We start from the raw sequence: 23,324 nt of genomic DNA, 5'->3' as shown, positions 1-23,324 counted from the left end.
TTTTTTTAACATTCTTTTTGTAGCTTTTAGAGTAAGTTTTACAGTTTTGTTAGATTTATTCTAAAGTGTTTATCCTTTTTGATAGCATAAATGGAATTATTTTTTAGTTTCATTCTTGTATTTTGTATTGCAAGTAAATAGAAACACAATAGATTTTTGTATTTTCTTATACCCTGCGACTTTGCTGAAATCATTGGGTTCTAATAGTTTCAAGTAGATTCCTGAGGATTTTTTATGTACTGTTCAAGATCATGCTGTCTGCAGTTATGGGTGGTTTAATTTCTGCCTTAACAGTATGGATGCTTTCTATTTCATTTCCTTGCCTAATTTTCCTGGCTAGGACCCTAGTACAGTGTTGAATAGAAGTCGGAAGAGCAGACATCCTTGTCTTGTTCCTCATCTTAGGGGAAAGCTTTTAGTCTTACACCGTGAAGTGTGATGTTAGCTGAGAGCTTGTCATAGATGCCTTCTATCAGGTTGACCAGATTCCCTTTTAGCCCTGGTTTGTTCAGTTTGCAACCAATCTTGCATATCTGGGATAAATCTCTTTTGGTTAATGTATAATCCTTTTTTATATACTGGTGGATTTGATTTGCTAGCATTTTGCTGAGGATTTTTATGTCTGTATTTATGAGAGATCTTGGTCTATAATTTTCCTTTCTTAGAATGTCTTTTACCGCTTTTGGTAGGTATCAGGTTAATAATACTGACCTCATAGGATAAGTGGGAAAGTGTTCCCTCCTCTTCTGTTTTTTAAGATGAATTTTTGACAATTTGGTATTAATTCTTACTGAAGTGTTTGGTGAAATTCACCACAGAAGTTATCTGGGCTTAAGCCTTTTTTGTTAACTTTTTTAACATTGCTAAATCAGTCTCTTGTTATAGATCTATTTAGATTTTCCATTTCTTCTTGAGTTATTTTGGTAGTTTGTATCTTCTTAGAAATTACATTGCTTTAGTTGCCTACCCTAAGCTTTGGTGTGCTGTTTCTTCATTGTCACCCATTTCAAAGTATTTTCTAATTTTCCTCATAACTTATTCTTTGATCCTGTAGTCATCTGCGAGTGTGCTGGTTAATTTCTGCATACTTGTGGATTTCTCACATTTTCTTTGTTATTGATCTAATTTCATTCCACTGTAGTCAGAGAACTTACTTTGTATGATTCAATTCCTTTTAAATTGTTGAGGCTTATTTTATGGCCTAGGATATGGTCTATCCTAGAGAATATTTCATATACTCTTTTTTTTTTCTTTTTTTGAAGATTTTATTTTTGAGTAATCTTTACACCCAGTGTGGGGCTTGAACTCACAACCCTGAGATTAAGAATCTCATGCTCCACCAACTGAGCCAGCCAGGCACCCCTCATGTACTCTTAAAGGGACTGTGTATTGTGCTGTTGTTGAGTGTTCTATAGATATCTGTTAGGTCTAGCTGGATTACAGTGTTTTTCAAGTCCTTCATTTCCTTGCTAATCTTCTGTATAGTTCTGTCCATTATTGGGAGTGAGGTGTTGATGCCTCCAGCTATTGTTGTTGAAATCTCTAGTTCTTCCTTCAATTCTTTCAACTTCTGCTTTGTATATCTGTTAGGTGTATAAATGTTTATAACTGTTACTTGATGGATTGACCCTTTTGTCATTATAAGATGCCCCTCTTTATCTATTAACATTTTTTTGTTTGTTTTAAAGTTTATTTTGTCTGATATCATAGCCACTCCAGCTTTCTCGTTGTTTCTATGCTATGTGTTATACTTTTTTACATTCAACACATTGTATCATCCAGTCTTCAGTGTGTTCTCTTAAGACTTCATATAGTTGGACCTTGTTTTGTTTTATTTGTTTCCAGTTTGGCAGTTGCTGCCTTTTGGGTGGTTGGCTTAATCCATTCACACTTAATGTTACTACCGACATAGTTGGCTTTATAACTGCCATTTTATTTTGTGTTTCCCGTATACCTCATATCTTTTTTGTTCCTCCGGGCTTCCATTGTTCTTTTCTTATGCATTAAATAAACCTTTTCTTATGTGACATTTGAATTCCTTTAATTATTTTTTACTGTATTTTAAAAATTCATTTTGTTGCTATTTATTCTAGTGCTTACCATCTACATTTTAACTTAGGATACTGTACTTTGGCTTTATACTGAGTTCCAGTGAGATATAGAAATGCCACTCCTACATAGTTCTGTTACCCAACCCTTCCTGTGATATTTCTATGCATTTTATATATTCCTTTAATCCAAGTTACAAACTCCACAATACATTGTTATAATTATTTTATAATTTTTAAATTTTATATATTTTTTTTAATTTATTTTTTTTGAAAAGATTTTATTTATTTGTTTGACAGCGAGATAGAGAGCACAAGTAGGCAGAGCGGCAGGCAGAGGGAGAGGGGGAAACAGGCTCTCCAATGAGCAGGGAGCCCAATGTGGGGCTCGATCCCAGGACTCTGGGATCATGACCTAAGCCGAAGGCAGCCCCCCAACTGACTGAGCCACCCAGGCGCCCCTAAATTTTATATCTTTTAAATAAGGTGAGGGAATAAAGGAGAGTAAAGATGTATTTACAGTATTTGTTACATCATCCTTTTCATTACCCTGTCTAGTTTCCTTCATTTGTTCCTGTGGGTTTGAGTAAACTTTTGATGTCATTGCCTTACAGCAGTACAACTCTCATCTACCCTCGTCATGCTGTTGTTGTCAAATATATTTCTATATTTTACAGGGAAAATAATACAGTACTATGCATATTATTTTATACAGTTATTTTGCTGCAGTGGTGATGGTGGTAAAATATACATAACACGATTTATCATTGTATCATTTAAGTATATAGTTGTGTGGCTTTAAGTATGTTCACATTGTTGTGCTATACAATTTGGTCTTTAAATCAATTAAGAGTAGAAAGGAGAGAGTGTCATTACATTGTCTTTTATAATTACCTAATTACTTTATTTGTTTCTCCCCATTTTGTTTCCTGTGTGGGAAATGCTGCCTGGCATCATTTACTTTCAGCCTGAAGAACATCTTTTAGTATTTCTTGTATGGCGGGGCTGCTGGCAATGAGTACTCTCATTTTTTGTTTATCAGTTTTGTTTTTCAGTTTTAGAAGTTTGGGTTGTATATAAAATTCTTGGCTGACCGTTTTATTTCTTTTCTCTTCTTTGAATGTGTTACCCCACTGCTTCCTCCACTAGCTGTGATAGAGAATAGGCTGTTAGTCATGTTGGGGGTCCCTTGTATGTGAGGAGTCCTTTTCTTTGTCTGCTGTCTACTTTCCACCAGCTGCTGTCACAGTTGCCAGCTCAGTAGCTTAAAACAACGGAAACGGAAACTCTCCCACTACTGGAAGCTAGAATTCTGATGTCAGGGTGTTGGCAGGGCCGTGCTGTCTGAAGTTTCTAGGAGGAAATCCGTTTCATGCCTTTCTCTTAGCTTCTGGTGTTGCCACTAGTCCTGGATTCCTTGTCTTGAAGACACATCCGTCCAGTCTTTGCGTCCATCATCACATACTGGATTCAGGGTTTACCCTACTCCAGTATGACCAGATTTCAACTGATTACATCTTCAGTCACCCTATTTCCAAATAAGGTCATGTTCTGAGCTTCTCAGAAGGATATACATTTTGTAGGGCAGTATTTAACCCAGTACAACTGCTTCCAGAATTTTATCTTTGTCTCTGATTTTCAGCATTTCTAGTATGATCTGACTACATGCATCTGTTTGTGTTTGCATTTATCCTGCGTGGATGGAGTTTGGTCAGCTCCTTGAATGTGTAGATTCATGGGTTTCGTGAATCTGGGGAACTTTTTAGCCATTATTTCTTTGAATATTTTTTCTATTCCTCCCTTTCTTCCTTTCTGGTGCTCCCATTATATGCATGTTCTTGTGTTCATCGGTGTCTCATACCAGTCTGAGGCGATTCACTTTATTTTTTCTCTCCACTCTTCAGGTTGCATGAACTCTCGATTTATCCTGTTTGCTTTTTTTCTGCCCGATCCAATCAGTTGTTGACTCTGTCGTGAGTTTTTCTATACTTGTCAACCTCCAAATTTCCATTTGTTTCTATGTTGTAACTGTTCTCTTTTTAGTCTCCGTTTACTTCTTTAAGCATGGTTTCCTCCCATTCTTGTGAACTTGTTTATGCTAGCTGACTTGAGGACTGTTGAATGTGACAACTGGGCCCTGACACAGGCAGTTTTTGTCTCCTGGTGGTTTTCCCTGGGTCCAGGTCCCGCATTCCTGTTCCTTTCTGTGTCTCAAAGTCTTTTGTAGAGAACTGGGTATTTTAGGTAGTATATTGTAGCAACTCTGGGTACTATTCTCCCCTTTCTCCAAGCCTTGTTTTATTTTTTCTAGCTTACTTAGTTGTTTAGTGACTTCGCTGGTCTCTTTCAGTGATGTCTGCTCCCCTGGAGTATGGGACTCTCTGATGGTTGCTGCAGAGGCCACAGCCTTGGGGATGGACGCAGTGGGACAGCAGTGACCATCTCTTAGCCTGATTGCTCTGTTAAGCTGTCTGCCTTGTGTGGTATCACACTGTTAGGCTCCAGTAATTGCTAGTTGAGCAAACTGCTTTAATCAATGCTTTGCATTATAAATTGCTCCTCAGCCTGATTCCGTTAAATTCTGGCCCCTTTGCGGAGGTAGATGTTTAGGCTAGTCTTTGAGGTTTGCCCTGACCCCAAGAGGAGTTTTAGGTGTGTCTTTCCCTGGCTCTCTCTACTAAACTAGCGGTCCTGTGACTAAGCTTGTTCTCATAGAGCTACCAGGCTCTTTTCTGTTGCTCACCACTTAAATCTCCATGGTTTTTGAGATAACCTTTATGCTTGAACTTTCCCCATTTCTCTTTCAAATTAAGTCTATCTCTCTGGGGAGAGCTTTGGAGCTCTTGTGTTTTTATTGACTGCCTCTGCCCCCAGGGGAGAGTCTCTGAGCCACTACTGTGGAGCTGGAGGAGGGAGGGACATTCCTGCTTACGGGCAGGGGGCTGGCAGGACCTGTACCCCTGGTCTTCTTGCCTTGCCTCTCTGGGCATGGAATCCACTCCGTGAGTGAGCCGGGGCAAGGGTGACCACAGTCCCATTAGTCATTCGCAGCCTGCCGTCCCTGGAGTAGAGCCTCTGCCCCTGGAGTAGAGCCTCTGCCGCGTGAGGAAGGTCTCTCTTAACCACTTGGCTCACGCCTCAGGAATTGAGCCTGTGCAGCTCACAGCTGGGGGGATTGAAAACTGTGGGTGGCCTGCCTTTCCTGGTTAGATACCCGGAGCGCCGTTGTTCTGGCCACACCAGCACCCACTCTGAACTGTGAGGGTGAAGGGTGGAAGGTGGGAGTGGGCCATGGCCCACGTGTCACTGAGTCTCTCTGTTCTTACTGAATTTTTGTAGATTTTCTTGAATAAATGTTTCTTCATTTGCTGTATACCCTTAGAACAATTTCCAGAGACTTTAAATGGCTAGGTTTTTGAATTCTCACCAGTTACGTTCTTTTGCTGGGGACAGGTCTGTGGAGCACCTCACTTTGCATTCTGTAAGAAATGTCTTTTCTGACTTTGATATGTAAATGGTTAGTACACAAGTGGTTTTTTGTTCTTTTACCTGTTATCTAGGCTGTAGGACTATGTATCCCAAACACCAGAGTAATAGTCTTGAATCAGTATTAAACTGTGTACACCCATAATCTCCCTTTTCTTCTGGAAGTTATAGAAAACCTCTTGCCTTTTTAGTTGGTTTACATAAATCTCACCCTGAGCAGACTCTAACATTGTTATACTTGTACGCCCATCTTTTGGGGTTATTTCTTTCTTTCTTTTTTTTTTTTAATGTTTCATTTATTTGTCAGAGAAAGAGCACAAGCAGAGAGAGCTGCAGGCAGAGGCAGAGGGAGAAGCAGGCTCCCCGCTGAGCAGGGAGCCCGATGTGGGGCTCGATCCCAGGACCCTGGGATCATGACCCGAGCCGAAGGCAGATGCTTAACCGACTGAGCCACCCAGGTGCCCCTTTTTGGGGTTATTTCTACCATATTAAAAATGCGTAGGCATTTAAGCGTGAATTGAGAAATATATCCGTGTCTTCAGCAGCAGAGAAAAGTTAATTTTCCAGTCTTTCTGCTGCCACGTGTAGGACTGATCAGACTGTTGGATGCCCTCCACTAACATATGAACCCTGCACAGTCTTGCAAGGGTTATTATTATATTCACGTGGGATGATCTTCCCATCGATGCTGAGTATTACCGAATTTATTTCAGTTTTCACATAACCACAATAAATGGGCTGAGTGTCCTTCACTCCTCTGCCGTCTCATAGGTTAAGCCACATTTCAGAGTCATCTGGTGCCACGTTGTTGCTAAAACCCAAAGCTTTTCAGTGATTGTGGAAGCCTTGGCACAAAGAAGAGGTTTGTCAGAAAGGCATTCTTCTTGCAGACTTACTGAGCAGCTTGAGTTTGAATGCTGCCCTTGAACTGGACCAGGTTCGCTGCCTGTGAGCTCCACAAGAGCCGGAAGTACAAGCAGTTGAGATGAGCTCATAACTGCAGAGCCATGCAAAGCTGTGTGGAGTCCATTCAGTTCCACTGGAAGAGGTTGCCTGTCCTTTCGTCCTACTCTCTTCTTGGGGGGTTAGCTCCTTGTTATTCACAGGGTATCCCTGGGTTTGGCGATTCATTTTTCCTGGGGGAGCTTGTAAGTGATGAGATTCTGCCAGTTTTGTTTCTGTTTGAAATGCTTGCCTAATGGGCTGAAATTGATTAGGGAGAGACACTGTATAACCACCCAGCTATGTTACATAAATCTTTAAGTATTTTTGATAGGACTTACTCAAGAAAAACAGTTCAAATGCGTTTCAAGCAAGGCTAAGGTGCTTCCAGCAAGTTTATGTCACCACTTAAAACTAGTGAAATGTTGGAGGCAATCGTGTATAATTTAGTACACTGTGTTTCTGCTAGCCCTGAGTAGTCGCTCAGTTATTTTAGGTGTGGAGATAAAGTTAGCATGCGACAGAACATCTTAGTTTAGGAAACATTTGCATATAGATACAGAGTTACATTTAAAAAAGGTTAAATTCCTTTGAAAAGAGATGTAATTTTTCTGACTTATGAACTGTGGAAGGCTTGGGAAAATGCAGTGATATGAAGGCTATTTCAAATACAATGAATTTTCATTCCTCGAGTTAAACACTAGTAAAGCTAGATTTGGAATTCATGTGTTTTTCCTGAAAATTCTGTTTTTAAGTCATCATTCAGGTATACAGGTGAGATGTAGGTGTGCTGAGGATAAAACATGAACCAGACAAATCTACAGGTAGTGGAGAGAATATGAAATTAGGAAGACTCAAAGCTTATTCTGTCATCACTAGTGATCCTGGGGATCGTGGTCAGAGACTCAGTTCCCCTGGGTGTCCATTTCCTCTATTTATTTATTTATTTATTAAATTTTATTTTATTATGTTGTGTTAGTCACCATACAATACATCATTAGTTTTGGATGTGGTGATCCACGATCCATTGTTTTCATATAATACCCAGTGCTCCATGCAGTACGTGCCCTCCTTAATACCCATCACCGGGCTAACCTATCCCCGACCCCCCTCCCCTCTAGAACCCTCAGTTTGTTTCTCAGAGTCCATAGTCTCTCATGGTTCATCTCTCCCTCCGATTTCCCCACCTTCATTTTTCCCTTCCTTCTCCTAATGTCCTCCATGCTATTCCTTATGTTCCACAAATAAGTGAAACCATATGATAATTGACTTTCTCTGCTTGACTTCACTTAATATAATCTCCTCCAATCCCATCCATGTTGATGTAAAAATTGGGTATTCATCCTTTCTGATGCTGAGTAATATTCCATAGTATATATGGACCACATCTTCTTTATTCATCTGTTGAAGGGCATCTCGGCTTCTTCCACAGTTTGGCTATTGCAGACATTGCTGCTATGAACATTGGGGTGCATATGGCCCTTCTTTTCACTACATCTGTGTCTTCAGGGTAAATACCCAGTAGTGCAATTGCTGGGTCATAGGGTAGCTGTCTTTTTAATTTTTTGAGGCACCTCCACACTATGTTCCAAAGTGCCTGTACCAACTTGCATTCCCACCAACAGTGTAAGAGGGTTCCCCTTTCTCCACAACCTCTCCAACATTTGTTGTTTCTTGCTTTGTCAATTTTTGCCATTCTAACTGATATAAGGTGGTATCTCGGTGTGGTTTTGATTTGAATTTCCCTGATGGCTAACGATGATGAACGGTTTTTCATGTGTCTGTTAGCCATTTGTATGTCTTCTTCGGAGAAGTGTCTGTTCATGTCTTCTGCGCATTTTTTGACTTGAGGATTATTTGTTTTTTGGGTGTGGAGTTTGAGAAGTTCTTTATAGATCTTGGATATTAGCCGTTTATCTGTAGTGTCATTTACAAATATCTTCTCCCATTCTGTGAGTTGCCTCTTTGTTTTGTTGACTGTTTCCTTTGCTGTGCAGAAGCTTTTTATCTTGATGAAGTCCCAAAAGTTCATTTTTGCTTTTGTTTCACTAGCTTTTGGAGATGAATCCTGAAAGAAGTTGCTGTGGCCGATGTCAAAGAGGCTACTGCCTATGTTCTTCTCTAGAATTTTGATGGATTCCTGTCTCACATTGAGGTCTTTCATCCATTTTGAGTTTATCTTTGTGTATGGTGTTAGAGAATGGTCGAGTTTCATTCTTCGTATATAGCTGTCCAATATTCCCACCATTTATTGAAGAGACTGTCTTTTCTCCATTGCATATTTTTTCCTACCTTGTCGAAGATGATTTGACCATAGAGTTGAGGGTCCATATCTGGGCTCTCTGTTCTGTTCCATTGGTCGGGTATGTCTGTTTTTGTGCCGGTACCATGCTGTCTTGGTGATTACTGCTTTGTAATATAGCTTGAAATCGGGCAACGTGATGCCCCCAGCTTTGTTTTTCTTTTTCAACATCTCCTTGGCGATTTGCGTTCTTTTCTGATTCCATACAAATTTTAGGATTGTTTGTTCCAGCACTTTGAAAAATGTCATTGGAATTTTGATCGGGATGGCATTGAAGGTTATAGATTGCTCTGGGTAGCATAGACATTTTAACAATGTTTATTCTTCCGATCCATGAGCATGGTATGTTTTTCCATCTTTTTGTGTCTTCTTCAATTTCTTTCATGAGTGTTCTGTAGTTCCTAGAGTATAGATCTTTCACCTCTTTGGTTAGATTTATTCCAAGGTATCTTACGGTTTTCGGTGCTATTGTAAATGGAATCGTTTCTCTAATTTCTCTTTCTACAGTTGCATTGTTAGTGTATAAGAAAGCAACTGATTTCTGTGCATTGATTTTGTATCCTGCCACATTACTGAATTGCTGTATGAGTTCTAGGAATTTGGGGGTGGAGTCTTTTGGATTTTCCACATAAAGTATGTCATCTACAAAGAGAGAGAGTTTGACTTCTTATTTGCCAATTTGAATACCTTTTATTTATTTTTGTCGTAAGATTGCTGTTGCTAGAACTGTGTTGAACAGTAGTGGCGAGTGTGGGCATCCTTGACGTGTTCCTGATCTTAAGGGAAAGGCTCTCAGCTTTTCCCCATTGAGGATGATACTCGCTGTGGGTTTTTCATAGATGGATTTTGTGAACTTGAGGAATGTTCTCTCTATCCCTATACTCTGAAGAGTTTTAATCAGGAAAGGATGTTGTATTTTGTCAAATGCTTTTTCTGCATCAATTGAAAGGACCATATGGTTCTTCTCTCTCCTCTTATTAATGTGTTCTATCACATTGATTGATTTGCGAATGTTGAACCACCCTTGCATCCCGGGGATAAATCCCACTTGGTCGTGGTGGATGATCCTTTTAATGTATTGTTGGAGCCTATTAGCTAGGATTTTGTTGAGAATTTTGGAATCCATATTCATCAGGGATATCGGTCTGAAAGTCTCCTTTTTGATGGGGTCTTTGCCTGGTTTGGGGATTAAAGTAATGCTGGCCTCATAGAATGAATCTGGAAGGTTTCCTTCTGTTTCTATTTTTTGAAACAGCTTCAGTAGAATAGGTATTATTTCTTCTTTGAATGTTTGGTAGAATTCCCCAGGGAATCCCTCAGGCCCTGGACTCTTGTTTTTTTGGGAGGTTTTTGATCACTGCTTCAATCTCGTTACTGGTTATTGGCCTATTCAGCTTGTCAATTTCTTCCTGTTTCAGTCTTGGGAGTTTATGGGTTTCCAGGAAGGCGGCATCCATTTCATCCAGGTTGCTCAATTTATTGGCATATAGTTGTTGATAATAATTTCTAATAATTGTTTCTATTTCCTTGGTGTTAGTCGTGATCTCTCCCTTTCCTTCATAATTTTATTAATTTGGGTCCTTTCTCTTTTCTTTTGGATAAGTCTGGCCAGTGGTTTATCGATCTTATTAATTCTTTCAAAGAACCAGCTTCTAGTTTCATTGATCTGATCTACTGTGTTTCTGGTTTCTAATTCATTGATCTCTGCTCTAATCTTAATTATTTCTCTTCTAATGTGTGGCTCAGGCATCGTTTTTGCTTTTTCTCTAGTTCTTTAAGGTGTAAAGTTAGTTGGTGAATTCGGGACTTTTCTGTTTTTTTGAGTGAGGCTTGGATGGCTATGTATTTCCCCCTTAGGATTGCCTTTGCAGTATCCCATAGGTTTTGGACCAATGTGTTTTCGTTCTCATTGGTTTCCATGAATTGTTTAAGTTCTTCTTTGAGTTCCTGGTTGACCCAAACATTCTTGAGCAGAGTGGTCTTTAGCTTCCAAGTGTTTGAATTTCTGCCAAATTTTTTCTTGTGATTGAGTTCCAGTTTTAAAGGGTCTGAGAATATGCAGGGAATAATCTCAATCTTTTGGTATCAGTTGAGACCTGATTTGTGACCCAGTATGTGGTCTATTCTGGAGAAAGTTCCATGTGCGCTCAAGAAGAATGCATATTCTGGAATGTTCTGTATATATCTATGAGGTCTATGGGTGTCTGTTCCCTATCTGCGAAGCAGAGACGATTTAGGAAATGGTGCTCTCCGTAAAGAATGAATGCAGCTGATCGAAAGCTGTGGAGTGTCAGGACTTTTCAGCCATCCACTTTCTCACCCATGATACAGCTGACCCTTGAACAACTCAGGGGTGAGAGGCATTGACCCCCCCCACCCTCCAACCCCCACGTGCTGCCGAGAATCCGTGTGTGACTGTTGCCTCCTTTTGCTTGCTGTTGACTGGCAGCCTTACCATAACACGAACAGTCGATTCACACATACTCTGTGTGTTTCGTGTATTACATATTTTGTTCTTATAAGAGAATAAACTGGGGGAAAGAAAATGTTATTAAGAACATCGTAAGGAAGAGAAAATACAGTCACAGTCCTGTCCCGTGTTTATTGGACAAAAATTTGCATGAGGTGGAGCTGTGCAGATCACAGCTGTGTTGTTCATGGCTGAGCTGTGTGTGTATTTTCATCAGAGCATATGTAAATGTCTGGGTGGTGTTGATGTGGTTCTTCTGTGGCTGGCATGACCCCTCCCCGCTCCCCAAATCTACGACCTTCACCCCGGGCTGCTTTGTTCTCACCCGTAGTAAACATCTGAATTATGTGTCAGATTTTATCACACTTCGTGGCAAACAAAATGTTTTAAAACCATATGCCTAAGGGTTTATGTGTTTTGTTTTGTTTTGGTAAAAGAATTGGTGTTTTTTTTTCCTAGTGTTAATTCTTTCAGTTCGGAACAGGAGGGTGAGGTGAGTGCAAGTTTTGACTGCAGAGAAGGCAGAGCGGAGAACAGAACAGGACAGAGAAGGTGTTTGCCCATTGCTAGTCCACTTTCTGAGTGTTCTTTTCACTCCTTCCTCCCCAACACTCAGTACGCTTTATCGGCCCCCTCCATAGTCATCATTTAATTTGAATAAAATCTTTCTGTTAGTTTAACAGTGACTTTCACTTGTGATTGCCTCTTCACGTTTGTTGTGGCTCAGGCTTTGGAAGCACAGTATTGCTGGCCCCCTGCCCCCCACAGTTGCATCCTGTCCCCCTTGGGGCCCATCAGCAGACCCCATGCAGTGGTCACGTTCCTGCTTAGACAGGGACCGGACAGTAGAACTTAATCACTTAGGGCTCTGGTCTGCAAACAGTATCTATTGCTTATTCATTTGTTTTCATAAGCAGTTGGAAAGATAATCCTTTTTTATGACATTTTTGTGTCCAGTTTTAAAAATCACATGTATTATTTGGTAGTTCAACGAATCTCTGCATGTTGCTAATCACTTTTTAAAAGAGAGTCATTCTGAAACTTTGCAGGAGTAGTGGTAGAATTATATAAGTGATGTTCAGTGTTCTTTCCATTATAAAATAAGAACTTTTTAATGTAAAATTGTCTGTTAGAGGAGACATTTGGAAACTTGAAACTATTTTTCTGTACTATTGACTGGGTGGTAGCTTCAAGTTTTAGTCTGCTTAGAAGTCGGCAGTAGTATGTGACAATTTGTTCTGGAGGAAGAGCTAAGTTGCTGTCTGTAAACTGTTTGTGTCTTCCTTCCTTGCTCTCCTTCCAAGTTTTAAGTTGTGGCTGCACCAAAGCCAAATCCCCTTGAAGTTGGTTGTCACCGTGTCCTCTTGTGCTTTCTCTGGGGATGTGGGGCGCATGCAGATAACCGGAGGAGCGGGGTTCGTGGGCTCCCACCTCACCGACAAGCTCATGATGGACGGCCATGAGGTGACTGTGGTGGACAACTTCTTCACGGGGAGGAAGAGGAATGTGGAGCACTGGATCGGCCATGAGAACTTCGAGCTGATTAACCACGATGTGGTGGAGCCGCTCTACATCGAAGGTGAGTGAGAGTGCACACTGACAGCACATCGAGCCTGGTGGGTGGGCTCCCCAGAGCAGCCAGCTCCCAGCCAGAGCCTTCTGCCCCGACCACAGTGAGTGGGAGCTGTGCCTTGTTTCTGAAATGGTCTCACTGGGTACAAGGCACTATCCTAGTTTCTGTGATAAAGAACAGTGACGGCACTGTGGGCATTTGGCTGCACTGCCCCGAGCCCTCCTGGCTTTGATTGTCATGGTCTGTTCCAGAAGGGCTTGTGTAGTGCACGACCCTCCCCACTGCGTAACACATCCTTTGCCTGCCCCACTTGTGCAAAAGTACTTCGAGCTTCCTGCAGGGTGCTGGCTGGTGTGGAATGCTACTTAATAGTGAAATTCCACATCTGAGAGTTTAAAGCCTCAGTAACTTTGCCACTCTCAAGGAGTCAGGGATTGGGGGCTGTAGTGGGTTGGACGGTGGTCCCCAAAAAGATACATCCATGTCTTAATCCCCAGAATCTGTGAATGTGATTTTACGTGGGGGAAAGGTCTTTGCTGATGTAATGAGGTTAAGGATCTCAAGATGAGATCAGCCTGGATTCCCCAGGTGAGCCGTATTTCCAATGGCGAGTGTCTATATAAGAGACAGAATGGAGAAGACACAGATGCATGGGGAGAAGAGCAGGTCTCACGAATACCAACGGAGCAGAGATTGAGGCCATGCAGCCCCAGCCCCAGCACCACCTACAAGGCAAGGAGCGATTCTCCCCTAGAGCCTTTGGGGGAAGCGTGGCCTTGCCAACACCTTGTTTTCTAGAATTGTGGGAAAAGAGATTTCTGGTGTTTTAGTTCACCTAGCGTGTGGCACCTCAACTACAACAGCCACAGGAGACTAGGAGGGAGGGTTTGTCTGAGGTGTGCCGATGAGAACCTCTACCAGGTGCTTGCTTAGCAGGCCTCTTAGGATCACCAGACTTCACGTTCATTCTCATTTAAATCTGACCAGAGCCCTGAGAGGTAAATGGTATCATCCCCCCTTGAATATTTATGGAAAACTGGAACTCGGTTGTGGTCTGCCCCAAGCCATCGGGCTGTTAAGCAGTCAGGCCAGAACTCAGCCTCAGGTTTCAGGCTCCAAAGCTCGATTATCACCTGCCCTCCTCCTGCATGGATAGGGTAGTGTTCTGCTTTTGCACGTTATCCAGTCATGGACATTTTCCCATGTCAATACAAAGCGTCTTGGAAAGCCGGTATAGTTGCTGAGCAGGATTTATCATATGGGTATACCGTGCTTTATTTACTCCTATCCTTAAATGTTCTCCAGTGTTTTATTATAACTATCTTCCTCTGAATTTTATTTCCATAATAAAGAGTTCAAATGCGAATTTTGCCAAATGCTGCTGTGTCCTCCTTGTTCGGTGTTGTCTGTTTCACGACCACAGAAGTAGCACTGAGCATTATCTTCAAAAACTACTAACAAAATAGTTTGCTAATTCGATAGAAAACACATGGTTCTTTGACTAAAAAAGCTAGATGTTTTCTAACATACTAAAATTCGCACAAAAAAATCTAAATAGTTCTTTTACCCTTTTTAAAAAATTTGCTTTTCGTAGGAGTTCTTCATAATAGGGATATTAATCATTTGGTATATATTTAACATTTGCCCGTCCCCCTGAATCTGGCTTTTGCCTTTTAATTCCATTGAAATTTTATAATTACAGTCTCATCTGTTTATTTTCCCCCTTTGTTGTTCTGTTTCTTTTATGTTCTAAGTGTCCAAGAATAGAGAAATATTCAGCCATGGTGTTTTTTGTTTGTGTGACTTTTTTGCTGTTGTTTTTTTAAAACATGTAATTATTTAATCTATCAGGGATTTATTTTGGGGTTAGGCTGTAGTTTGTGAAGTGAACTAGATGATCCAGGTAATAGATAAATAGGCTCACGTTCCCCCTGGACCTGATCGTGGGTTTGCTGTGAGGGTTAATTGAGGTAATGCGCGTGATAGGGCGGGCGCTCACAGGCAGAACTGCAAAGTGTGAGAGTCTGCATGCTGCAGTCATGAATCAGCTGGTATCAGTAAGACACCGAGATTCCCTGGGGTTATGTGGGTGGGCCCACATAATCACGCGAGTTTGAAAAGCAGCGGCAGCAGTAGGTGGAGGAGCTAGTTGGAGAGATCTAGTAGAAGGGATGCTTCCGAGAGACAGGCACTGGGGAGGTCAGGGGGACTTGACCCACGGCTGCTGGCTCAGAAGGCGGCCTTGAACCAGAGCCTGCGGCCAGCCTCTGGGAGCTCCCAGCCCACAGCCAGCAGGGAGATGGGGACCTCAGTGCTGCAGCCTCATGCGACTGAACTTTGCCAGCAGCTTGACTCACCCACTGATGGCAGGAACGCAGCCCTGCTGATACCTGATTTCAGCCTGTGAGGGCAGAGAGAGAACCAGCTGAGCCACACCGTGCCTGCCTTCTGACCTGCAGACCCGGTAGATTATAAGTGGGCATTTTTTTTTTTAGCCTCTAAGTTTGTTAGGGCATCAGTACAAAACTGCAGGGCTTGGCACAGGGGCTGGCGCCTCTCAAGTGCTCTCCAAATAGTAGCTGCTATTATTATTCCTCTTTCCCCTTTTTTTGCACATGGCAGTAAACATTTGTGAAATGAAACTATAGATCACATAATTTCAGTACTACCAAAACTTAGTAAAAACGGTATGTTGGTAAGTAAATTATCTGCTTTGCCTCTGAGCTTTGACACCAGAACTACTGGAGACCATTTCTCCCAGTTCTGACTGTAGACTCCATGTGGAGGACACTCATAAATGCACCGAATGGACTCCCACAAGAAAGGGTTCACACTTCTGCCATTTGCTGCAGTGGGAGTGGCACCCGTGAGGGAGAGCAGAAGACATTTCTCCACCCCCACAGTCTAAAGCCTGTTTTTTTTTTCACTTTCTCCAACCGTAGCGTAAGATTCTTATACATGCCCGTGATAGTCCCCCACCTGCTCCCCAACCTCCCCATCTCCTCAATCCTTCTGCCCCCACAGTGCCCACCTGATTCTGAGCCCCATCCAGGGAGAAGAGCATCCGTCATTGGATCCTGCTTGTGGGTACACTTGTGCGTCTCAGAGGTAGTAATCCTCCCCCTGCAAGCCAGACACAGCATGAGTTTAACCAGATGAACTCAGTTTGATTTGCCCCCTCCCCTCAGTGTTGCATTGTCACACAAAGGATGACATGATTTAGGGCACCCTTGAGTGACCTGTCCTCGCCTGTGCTTACAGTGCCTGCCATAATTTACTTCCACTTTAGTTTTTCCTCTGATCGAATGTTACAGCCTGTGCTCATACTAAGTGGGATTACCATTTGGTGTAATGTGTACAGCGGTCTTTTAGCAGCAATGAACAGTTAGTGTGTCCTGTTGATGTGATAGAATTATTCTCCTGTGTGCGGGAGAGTGTATTACGAAGTATGCACACCCAGCGTTCAATACATAACTCTCCTTTTGAGTACCTTCTTCTGAGTAAAAGAAACTCCACTTGATGTGGTATTGACACCATACCAGGAATGTTCTTCAGCTCTGAAAAGCATTTTGCGGAATTTGTTTTAGTTTTTCCGGGGCTGGCAAGTTGTTTGGGTTGTAACGGCGTAACAGTGGTGTCACTTGATTTGGCAGTGTCCTAGCAGAGCTTCATTAATTTTCCTTCAGCACAGATTTCCTCCTCTTGTTATTTTCAGAGTGTAACCATTGTTTCAGAAGCAGAGGCATTAGCGATTCACTGTTGTGGGAAATTAACTGTTGTCTGCACTCAGAATGTGGTGGCGGCATTGGGAAGGGGGAAAGTGATTGCCACCCCCCCGGGTCGGGGCTGAGAGTGCGGTACCGTGGAGTGCGGGGGGGGGGGGGTGTCACGTGGTCATGAATTGTAAAACTGATGAAGGCCAGCAGTGCTGGTGTCATAGGGGTTCTGTTAGAGGCCTCTGCGTTGTCTGGGCTACTCTGTAGAGAAGGAATATCGCTGCTTTGGAGGGAATTGTAATACTCCCTGAAGTAACTGAGTCTGGCTGTATATTGCTTCAAGAGAACTCTGGATTTTTACCAAAGGAGACATTGAAGTTTCAGACGGTGAATCTCAGGAAGGAGTCAAGTTAATTCTTCCAACCCATATATTAAGGGCGCAGAGAAGTTTCAGACGAGCCAGGGTTGGGGGGTTACGGGGTGTGTTCGGGTTTTGTGAGGGAGATGCCAGGCCACAGAGATGGTGGAGAGGAGGCTCAGCGTTGGGCAGCCCCTCGTTCCAGCCTGGAGCGCTGGTGGGCGGGTGTTGGCCCCAGGCAGGCTCCCTGAGAAGGGAACATGTCTAGAGAAAGAGCCGTGTGATCGCAGAAGCAAGGATTAGGGATGCATAGGATAGGAGCACTGACCCTGGAGGCTTTTTCAGAACAGAGCTGACTCTACTGGAGGAGGATGGAGGTCTAGCCAATCCCTGACTTACAATGGTCAGCTTAAAGGATTTTCTGACTTTACAGTGGTGTGATAATAGTACACATTCAGTGGAAACCAACTTTGAATTTTTTTTAAAGATTTTATTTATTTGAGAGGGGGAGGAGCGGAGGGAGAGGGAGAAGCAGACTCCCCGCTGAGCAGGGAGCCGGACACGGGACTCCGGGATCATGACCTGAGCCGAAGGCGGATGCTTAACCGAGTGGGCCACCCAGGTACCCCATACTTCGAATTTTTAATCTGGATCTTTTTCTGGGCTAGGGACGTGCAGTCCTGTCCTTTTGTGATGCTGGGCAGTGGCCGCGGCTCCCAGTCAGCCAGCGATCACAAGGGTCAGCAACCAATAAATGTACAAGCATTCCATACCCAGACTACCCTTCCGCTTTCACTTTCAGTACAGTACTAAGTAAGGTGCTTGAGACAGTCAGCACTTTATCACAAAATAGGCTTTGTGTTGGAGGATTTTGCACAACTATGGGCTAATGTAAGTGTTCTGAGTACATGTAACGTAGGCTAGGCTAAGATTTGTGTTCAGGAGGTTATTTTACTAGCACTTTCCCTATGAATATAATACAGTTTTATTATTGGTGCTGTGGGCCATCTGGGGAGTTTGTAAGTATGGGCAATGATGACCCCTCCTTGAGAAGCCGCCCGCCATTTCCTTAGACTCATGTCCAGGCTCCCGGTGTATACAGCCTGGGCCCCTCCCAAAAGCTGTCCCAGTTTACTTGTCCACCATCTGCAGAAGCAGGAATCTTGAAACCAACATTTCTGTAGAGGACAGAAAAAGATGAGACACTCATTGCATCATGGGGAGCCCGCTCCCGGAACATGCGGTACCCGTGAGTAAGAGGTCCAGGACAATGAAAGCAGAAAATGACAATCGTAAACACCTCATGAATACCCACTGTGTTCCAGGCACTGTTCTAATCACTGTGTATAATTAACAGATTTAATTCTTTCAGCGTATGGGTGAGGTAGGCAGTTATTATTCATGTGTGCAGGTGAGGGAACCAGCGCGTGGAGTCCTGTGACCCCCCTGTTTCCCAGGTGCAGGGATCCTGTGCAAGGTGAGGAGGGGCGGGCGCCAAGCCAGGGAATACAGGAGAGGCCGAACTGTCACACCCAGATGGCCTGGAGTTGACCATGAATGGGGGATGGAAACTGTTTGCCAAGAGCACTGGGTCCGTGTTGATGTAGGTATTTGAGGAGTGCTATTCTGATTCCAAGATTTTTGTTGGATTGTAATTTAGAATTTTTTTTATCCCATTCAGTTTTTGTTGCAAATGTAAACATAAAATGCAGAGGCAGCAGATCCAAGATCCCCCACTCTGTTGAACTTGGAGCCGTGGGGAACTCCTGCAGTGAGGCTCTGGCCTATAGGTGCTTTCTCGCCACAGTTTTATCATGGTGACCCCTGAGCACTTGGGGGGGGTTCCGAGGGGGATGAGGGCGGCTGCCAGCTGTGGCAGGAAATTGACAGGCGGCAGCGCTGACCAGAATTTTGATCCTGGGGCTGAGCCAGACCTCTGGCATGTACAGTCTTCCCTTTGCATTAAGTCAATATTATTTGATATGAAATCAAGGCAAAAAATCCCACTCTTTTTACTCTTTTAGTTCTTTGTGCCAAGAGAAGTTTGGCCTTTACACTGAAAAGTCCTATATCTCCTTAAATCCTGTTTTCCATCAATAATACCGGTGTTGGGGGGCAAGGGTTAAGACCACACATTCCATGTAGCAGAGAGGGACATCTTGTGCAGTATTTATGCCAGGGCTCTGGTCTGGACCGAGGGGAAAGAACATGGATAAACAGGAGTATCTTTATGCTGGGATTTCACTATATGCTAAATAATCACACAGATTCACAGCAAGAACCAACCTTTTGTTTTATTTTATAGTTTTTTCAAAGCTTCAGGGTGCAACTCCTTGATGGGTATCTTACTAGTTTAGTAAGGTGTGGCTCTGGCACAGGGAAGCAGTTGGACGTAGGAACTTATATTTAAAATAAAAAAAAAAAATCGGGGAGATGTAAACATTCAGTTGGCTTTTATGTGGATTTCCCCTTTGGTAGGAGATTACACTTGATTTTTTTTTTATTTTAATTTTAATTTTTTAAAGATGTTATTTATGGGGGTGGGCACAAGCAGGGGGAGGGGCGGAGGCAGAGGGAGAAGCAGGCTCCCTGCTGATCAAGGAGCCCGATGCAGGACTCAATCCCAGAACCTCGGGGTCATGACCTGAGCCAAAGGCAGACGCCTAATGGACTGAGCCTTCCAGGTGCCCCTACACTTGATTTTTTTGATGGAGTCTGAACAATAATTTTGGGTGATCTTGAGTTGTTCAATTTTGACACCGTTTTCCTTTTATATTTATGTATCATCTGTGTGTTTTGCAGGCACAGTGAAGACCTATGGGAAGTTGGTTTGTGGCTAGTGTAGCTGCAGGGTTGTTGTTTTAAGAATTGAATTCGTGGTGGGGCTGAGCACACCTCAGTTCTACCCCACCCCTTGCCCATCCTTTTCCCAGCATAAAAATAACTCCCTGTGTTCTAGCAGGAAGGCTGTTTTGGACCTATTTAAGGAAATTCTGCGAAAAAGGAAAACACTAGTTTGCTTTACTGTTTCCCTTCCTTGATCATTAATTTGAGCTCTTTTAGGGCTCCTTGCTTAGGCTATTTTTCTGGCCATGATTACAGCGCATGGCCCTTGTAAATGTTTCGGGATCACAGGAGGGTCACCTGGTGGTCACATTGAGAGGTGCAGCTCCCGCGAATGAATGGCCCTGCCTTTCTTTTCTCCTGTTTTCTTCCTCTCCGTCCCTTCAGCTTAGATTTTGAATGTAATGCTCATTTTTGGTGTACGTGTTTTATGATGCAATTTACATCATTTGAGGGCTTCCTTCCCCCCTGGGCTGTAAGGGTTAACTTTGCTGCTCTGTTAGTATTATTCAGTATTTTTGTAGCACTTCTCATTCTGATTATTTACGCTCGTTCTAAAATTACCCCCCTGCTCTCCTCTTCACAATTCCTTACCCAAATAATTACTCAATAGCCTTTTTAGTATGGAAACCGGAGTCACTGTCACTAACACTCCCAGCAGAACACATTCTCATGGGAAAGAAGAGCTGTTGGAAATACTGATTTCGTAAGACTTCAGGTTCTTCTTAAACACCATGCATCAGTGGACATAGTTTTTAGGGCACACCTTAGCCTTTCCAGGTGGGATGACCAGGAAGCTGCAGTCAAGCTGAACCCAGACATGAAAACACCAACAAATCAGATGGAATAGCTTTTTAGATGAAGACGCCCCAGTCTATGGCTCATCTCTTCACTCAGCTCGCTTTTAGTGAGCACAGTTCCCAAACTGGCCCCAGTCATGGTGGGGAATTGGTTTTCCATCACAGATCCCCAGGCCCATCTAGCCCTTCTGATGCATTAGATCTGCCTGGGAATCTGCATTTGTGTGTGCGCATAGGTAACAAGGTGGGGGCACCCTCCTGCCGAGAGCAAAGCTGTGTGGAGAGCCTGAGGAAGAAGAAGGATCGCTTGTTCTCAGGGACTTTTCATCTGGTGAAGAGGACGTGCGGGAAGCTCTGGACAGGGCAGAATGCAGTAATTAACCAGTGGCATGGGCAGCGGGCGGGGAGGGTGATTGTCCCTGACCAGGGCGTGCAAGAGGGCTCCCCACACAAACTGACATATGACTTGAGCCTTGAGGGAGAAAGCGTGGGCTCCTGCATACGTGAAGGAGACAGGGAGCGGGTTGGCAATGTTCTCGTCTTTTGCTTGATGTCAGACTTACGAGGGACGAGCTCTCAGGGCCGCCTTTTCTCTAGTCTCTGATGCACTGAAAGACTTTCTTCGCTGTAGATGTTGTCACCTCAAGAGTAAAAACAGTGCTAAATGATTTATTCTGTGAGACCACGACCCATACCCTTGATTTAAATGGTCTTTGGGAAGCACGTGGTGGCGGCACCTTCGTGAGCGGGTATCTGAAGGGCGCCAGCTCCAGGGGCCAGGCACACTGGCGTGTGCTCTCCTGGGTGGCGCTCAGCCCCGAAGGCCTGGCCAGATTTATTCCTTGGTGGGTCTGGCCCCCTCCTGCTCTAGAGTGGCACTGGGGTGCGATGAGGTGTGTTCCAGGGAGGAGGTGCAGCACGTACGTGTGGAGTTGGTGGTCTGCTGCACACACCTGCAGTCCTTGAGCTCTGAAACAGGTGAGCAGGGACGGACCCGTGCTCTTACCGGTCCTGTCTGTAGGCTGCAAAGGGTAAAACAGCCTAAGAAGGATGGCATTCTGTGAGACCTGGCTTGTTAACTTATACTTCACATAATAAACTTTTTGTTTGCTTTTTATTTGTAGCTGTTTATCAACTCAGAATAACTTGGGGGGGGGTGGTCAGAAAGCATTCACAGGATGTTCCTCTTAATGAATTTGCGTGTTAAGACTAAATAATTTCAAAAGGTTTTGGGTTTTCTTAGTTCTCTTGAAGAAAGATTAGTCTTTCAAAAGCGTGGGTGCTTTTTAAATCAGTAGTTTTCAGTTGTGGCTTTAAAAGTGTGTTTGTGTGGTGTATATGTACATCTGTGTATGTATATGAGTGTGTGTGTATATATATGTACATGAATATATCCACCTGGAGTGTCTGCATCTGGATGCCAGGGGTCCAGGTATCCCTCATTCAAAAGCTTCACTGGGTAACTGCTGTATAGCAAGGATTGATTGGGAATCTTGAGTGAGTGGCAGTGGCTCAGGAGCCTGATTTTAGCTCTTATATTCCCAGGGTAGAGAAAGGGAGGAGAACAAATATATAAACCCAAAGCATTCATTTTGACTTCAGCCTTAGTAAAAGTTACACCCTTTTTCCACTAATACTCTTTTCATCTGCTTTTACTGCTCGTGAGTATCTTACTTTGTTTTTTTTGCCATCCTGACCATTTTCAAGGGTACTAGGCAGTAGTGGTAAACATACTGTGTTAGAACAGATCCCCAGAACTTTTTCACCTGCAAAACTGGAACTCTGTACCCATTGAACAATAACGCTCCTCCCCCAGGCCCCGGAACCATTGATCTACCTTCTATCTCTGAGTTTGATGACCCTAGGTACCTCATATAAGTGGAGTCCTACAGGATTTGTCTTTCTGTGACTGGATTATTTCACTTAGGGTAATGTCCTCAAAGTACCTCCCTGTTGTAGTATGTGACAGAATTTTTTTTTTCATTTTAAGGTTGGATAACATTTCTCCGTGTGTGTGTGTGTGTGTGTGTGCACGCACTGTATTTTGTTTATCTGTTCATCTGTCCCTGGACGCTTGGGTTGCTTCCACTAGGTGGCTGTTGTGGACAGTGCTCCTATGAACATGGGTGTGCCAGTATCTCTTTGAGACCCCGCTTTCAGTTCTTGGGAGTATATACCCAAAAGTGGGATTCCTGCTCTTACGTTAATTCTGTTTGTATACTTTGAGGAATCATCACGCTGTTTTCCATAGTGACTGCACCATTTTGTATCACCACCAAAGTGCGCCAAAGTTCCACTTTCTCCACATCCTCTATAGCACCTGCTATTTTCGGTTTCCGTTTTTTTTTTTCCTTAATAGTAGCCATCCTAATGGGTGTGATGTGATACCTCATTGTAGTTTTGATTTGCCTTTCTCTGATGATTAGTGATGTTGAACTTCTTTCCATGTGCTTGTTGGCTATTTGTATGTCATCTTTGGAGAATTATTCATTCAAGTGCCTTGCCATTTTTTGAGTTACTGGATTCTGTTGTTGATTTATAGGAGCTCCTTATATATTCTAGATATTAACACCTTTTCATATATATGACTTGTAAATATTTTCTCCCGTTGTGTAGTTTGCCTTCTTACTGTTGATTGGGTCCTTTGATACTGTCAGAAAAGTAATTAAATTTGACGTGGTTCCATTTTTCTATTTTTGCTTTTGTTGCCTTTGCTTTTGATGTCACATCCAAGAAATCTTTGCCAAATTTAATGTCCTGCAGCTTTTTCCCTATTTTCTTCTTA

At 43.1% G+C, this 23,324-nt stretch overlaps 1 protein-coding gene across 7 annotated transcripts in view; it reads left to right on the top strand.

Moving 5' to 3' along the window:
* UXS1 (UDP-glucuronate decarboxylase 1) overlaps window positions 1-23,324 on the top strand; it is a 98,681-nt gene that overhangs the window by 38,181 nt on the left and 37,176 nt on the right. For all 7 annotated transcript variants that reach the window (XM_021680319.2, XM_044918696.1, XM_044918698.1 and 4 more), the window contains exon 6: window positions 12,647-12,827. In XM_021680319.2, the coding sequence (XP_021535994.1) occupies window positions 12,647-12,827 (181 nt within the window). The remainder of the gene's footprint in view (window positions 1-12,646; window positions 12,828-23,324) is intronic.

This window comes from Neomonachus schauinslandi, chromosome 10, assembly GCF_002201575.2.
Source record: "Neomonachus schauinslandi chromosome 10, ASM220157v2, whole genome shotgun sequence".
Classification (NCBI taxonomy): Eukaryota; Metazoa; Chordata; class Mammalia; order Carnivora; family Phocidae; genus Neomonachus; species Neomonachus schauinslandi.
Note: the sequence above shows the minus strand (reverse complement) of the source record. Positions and strands in the feature narration are given on the sequence as shown.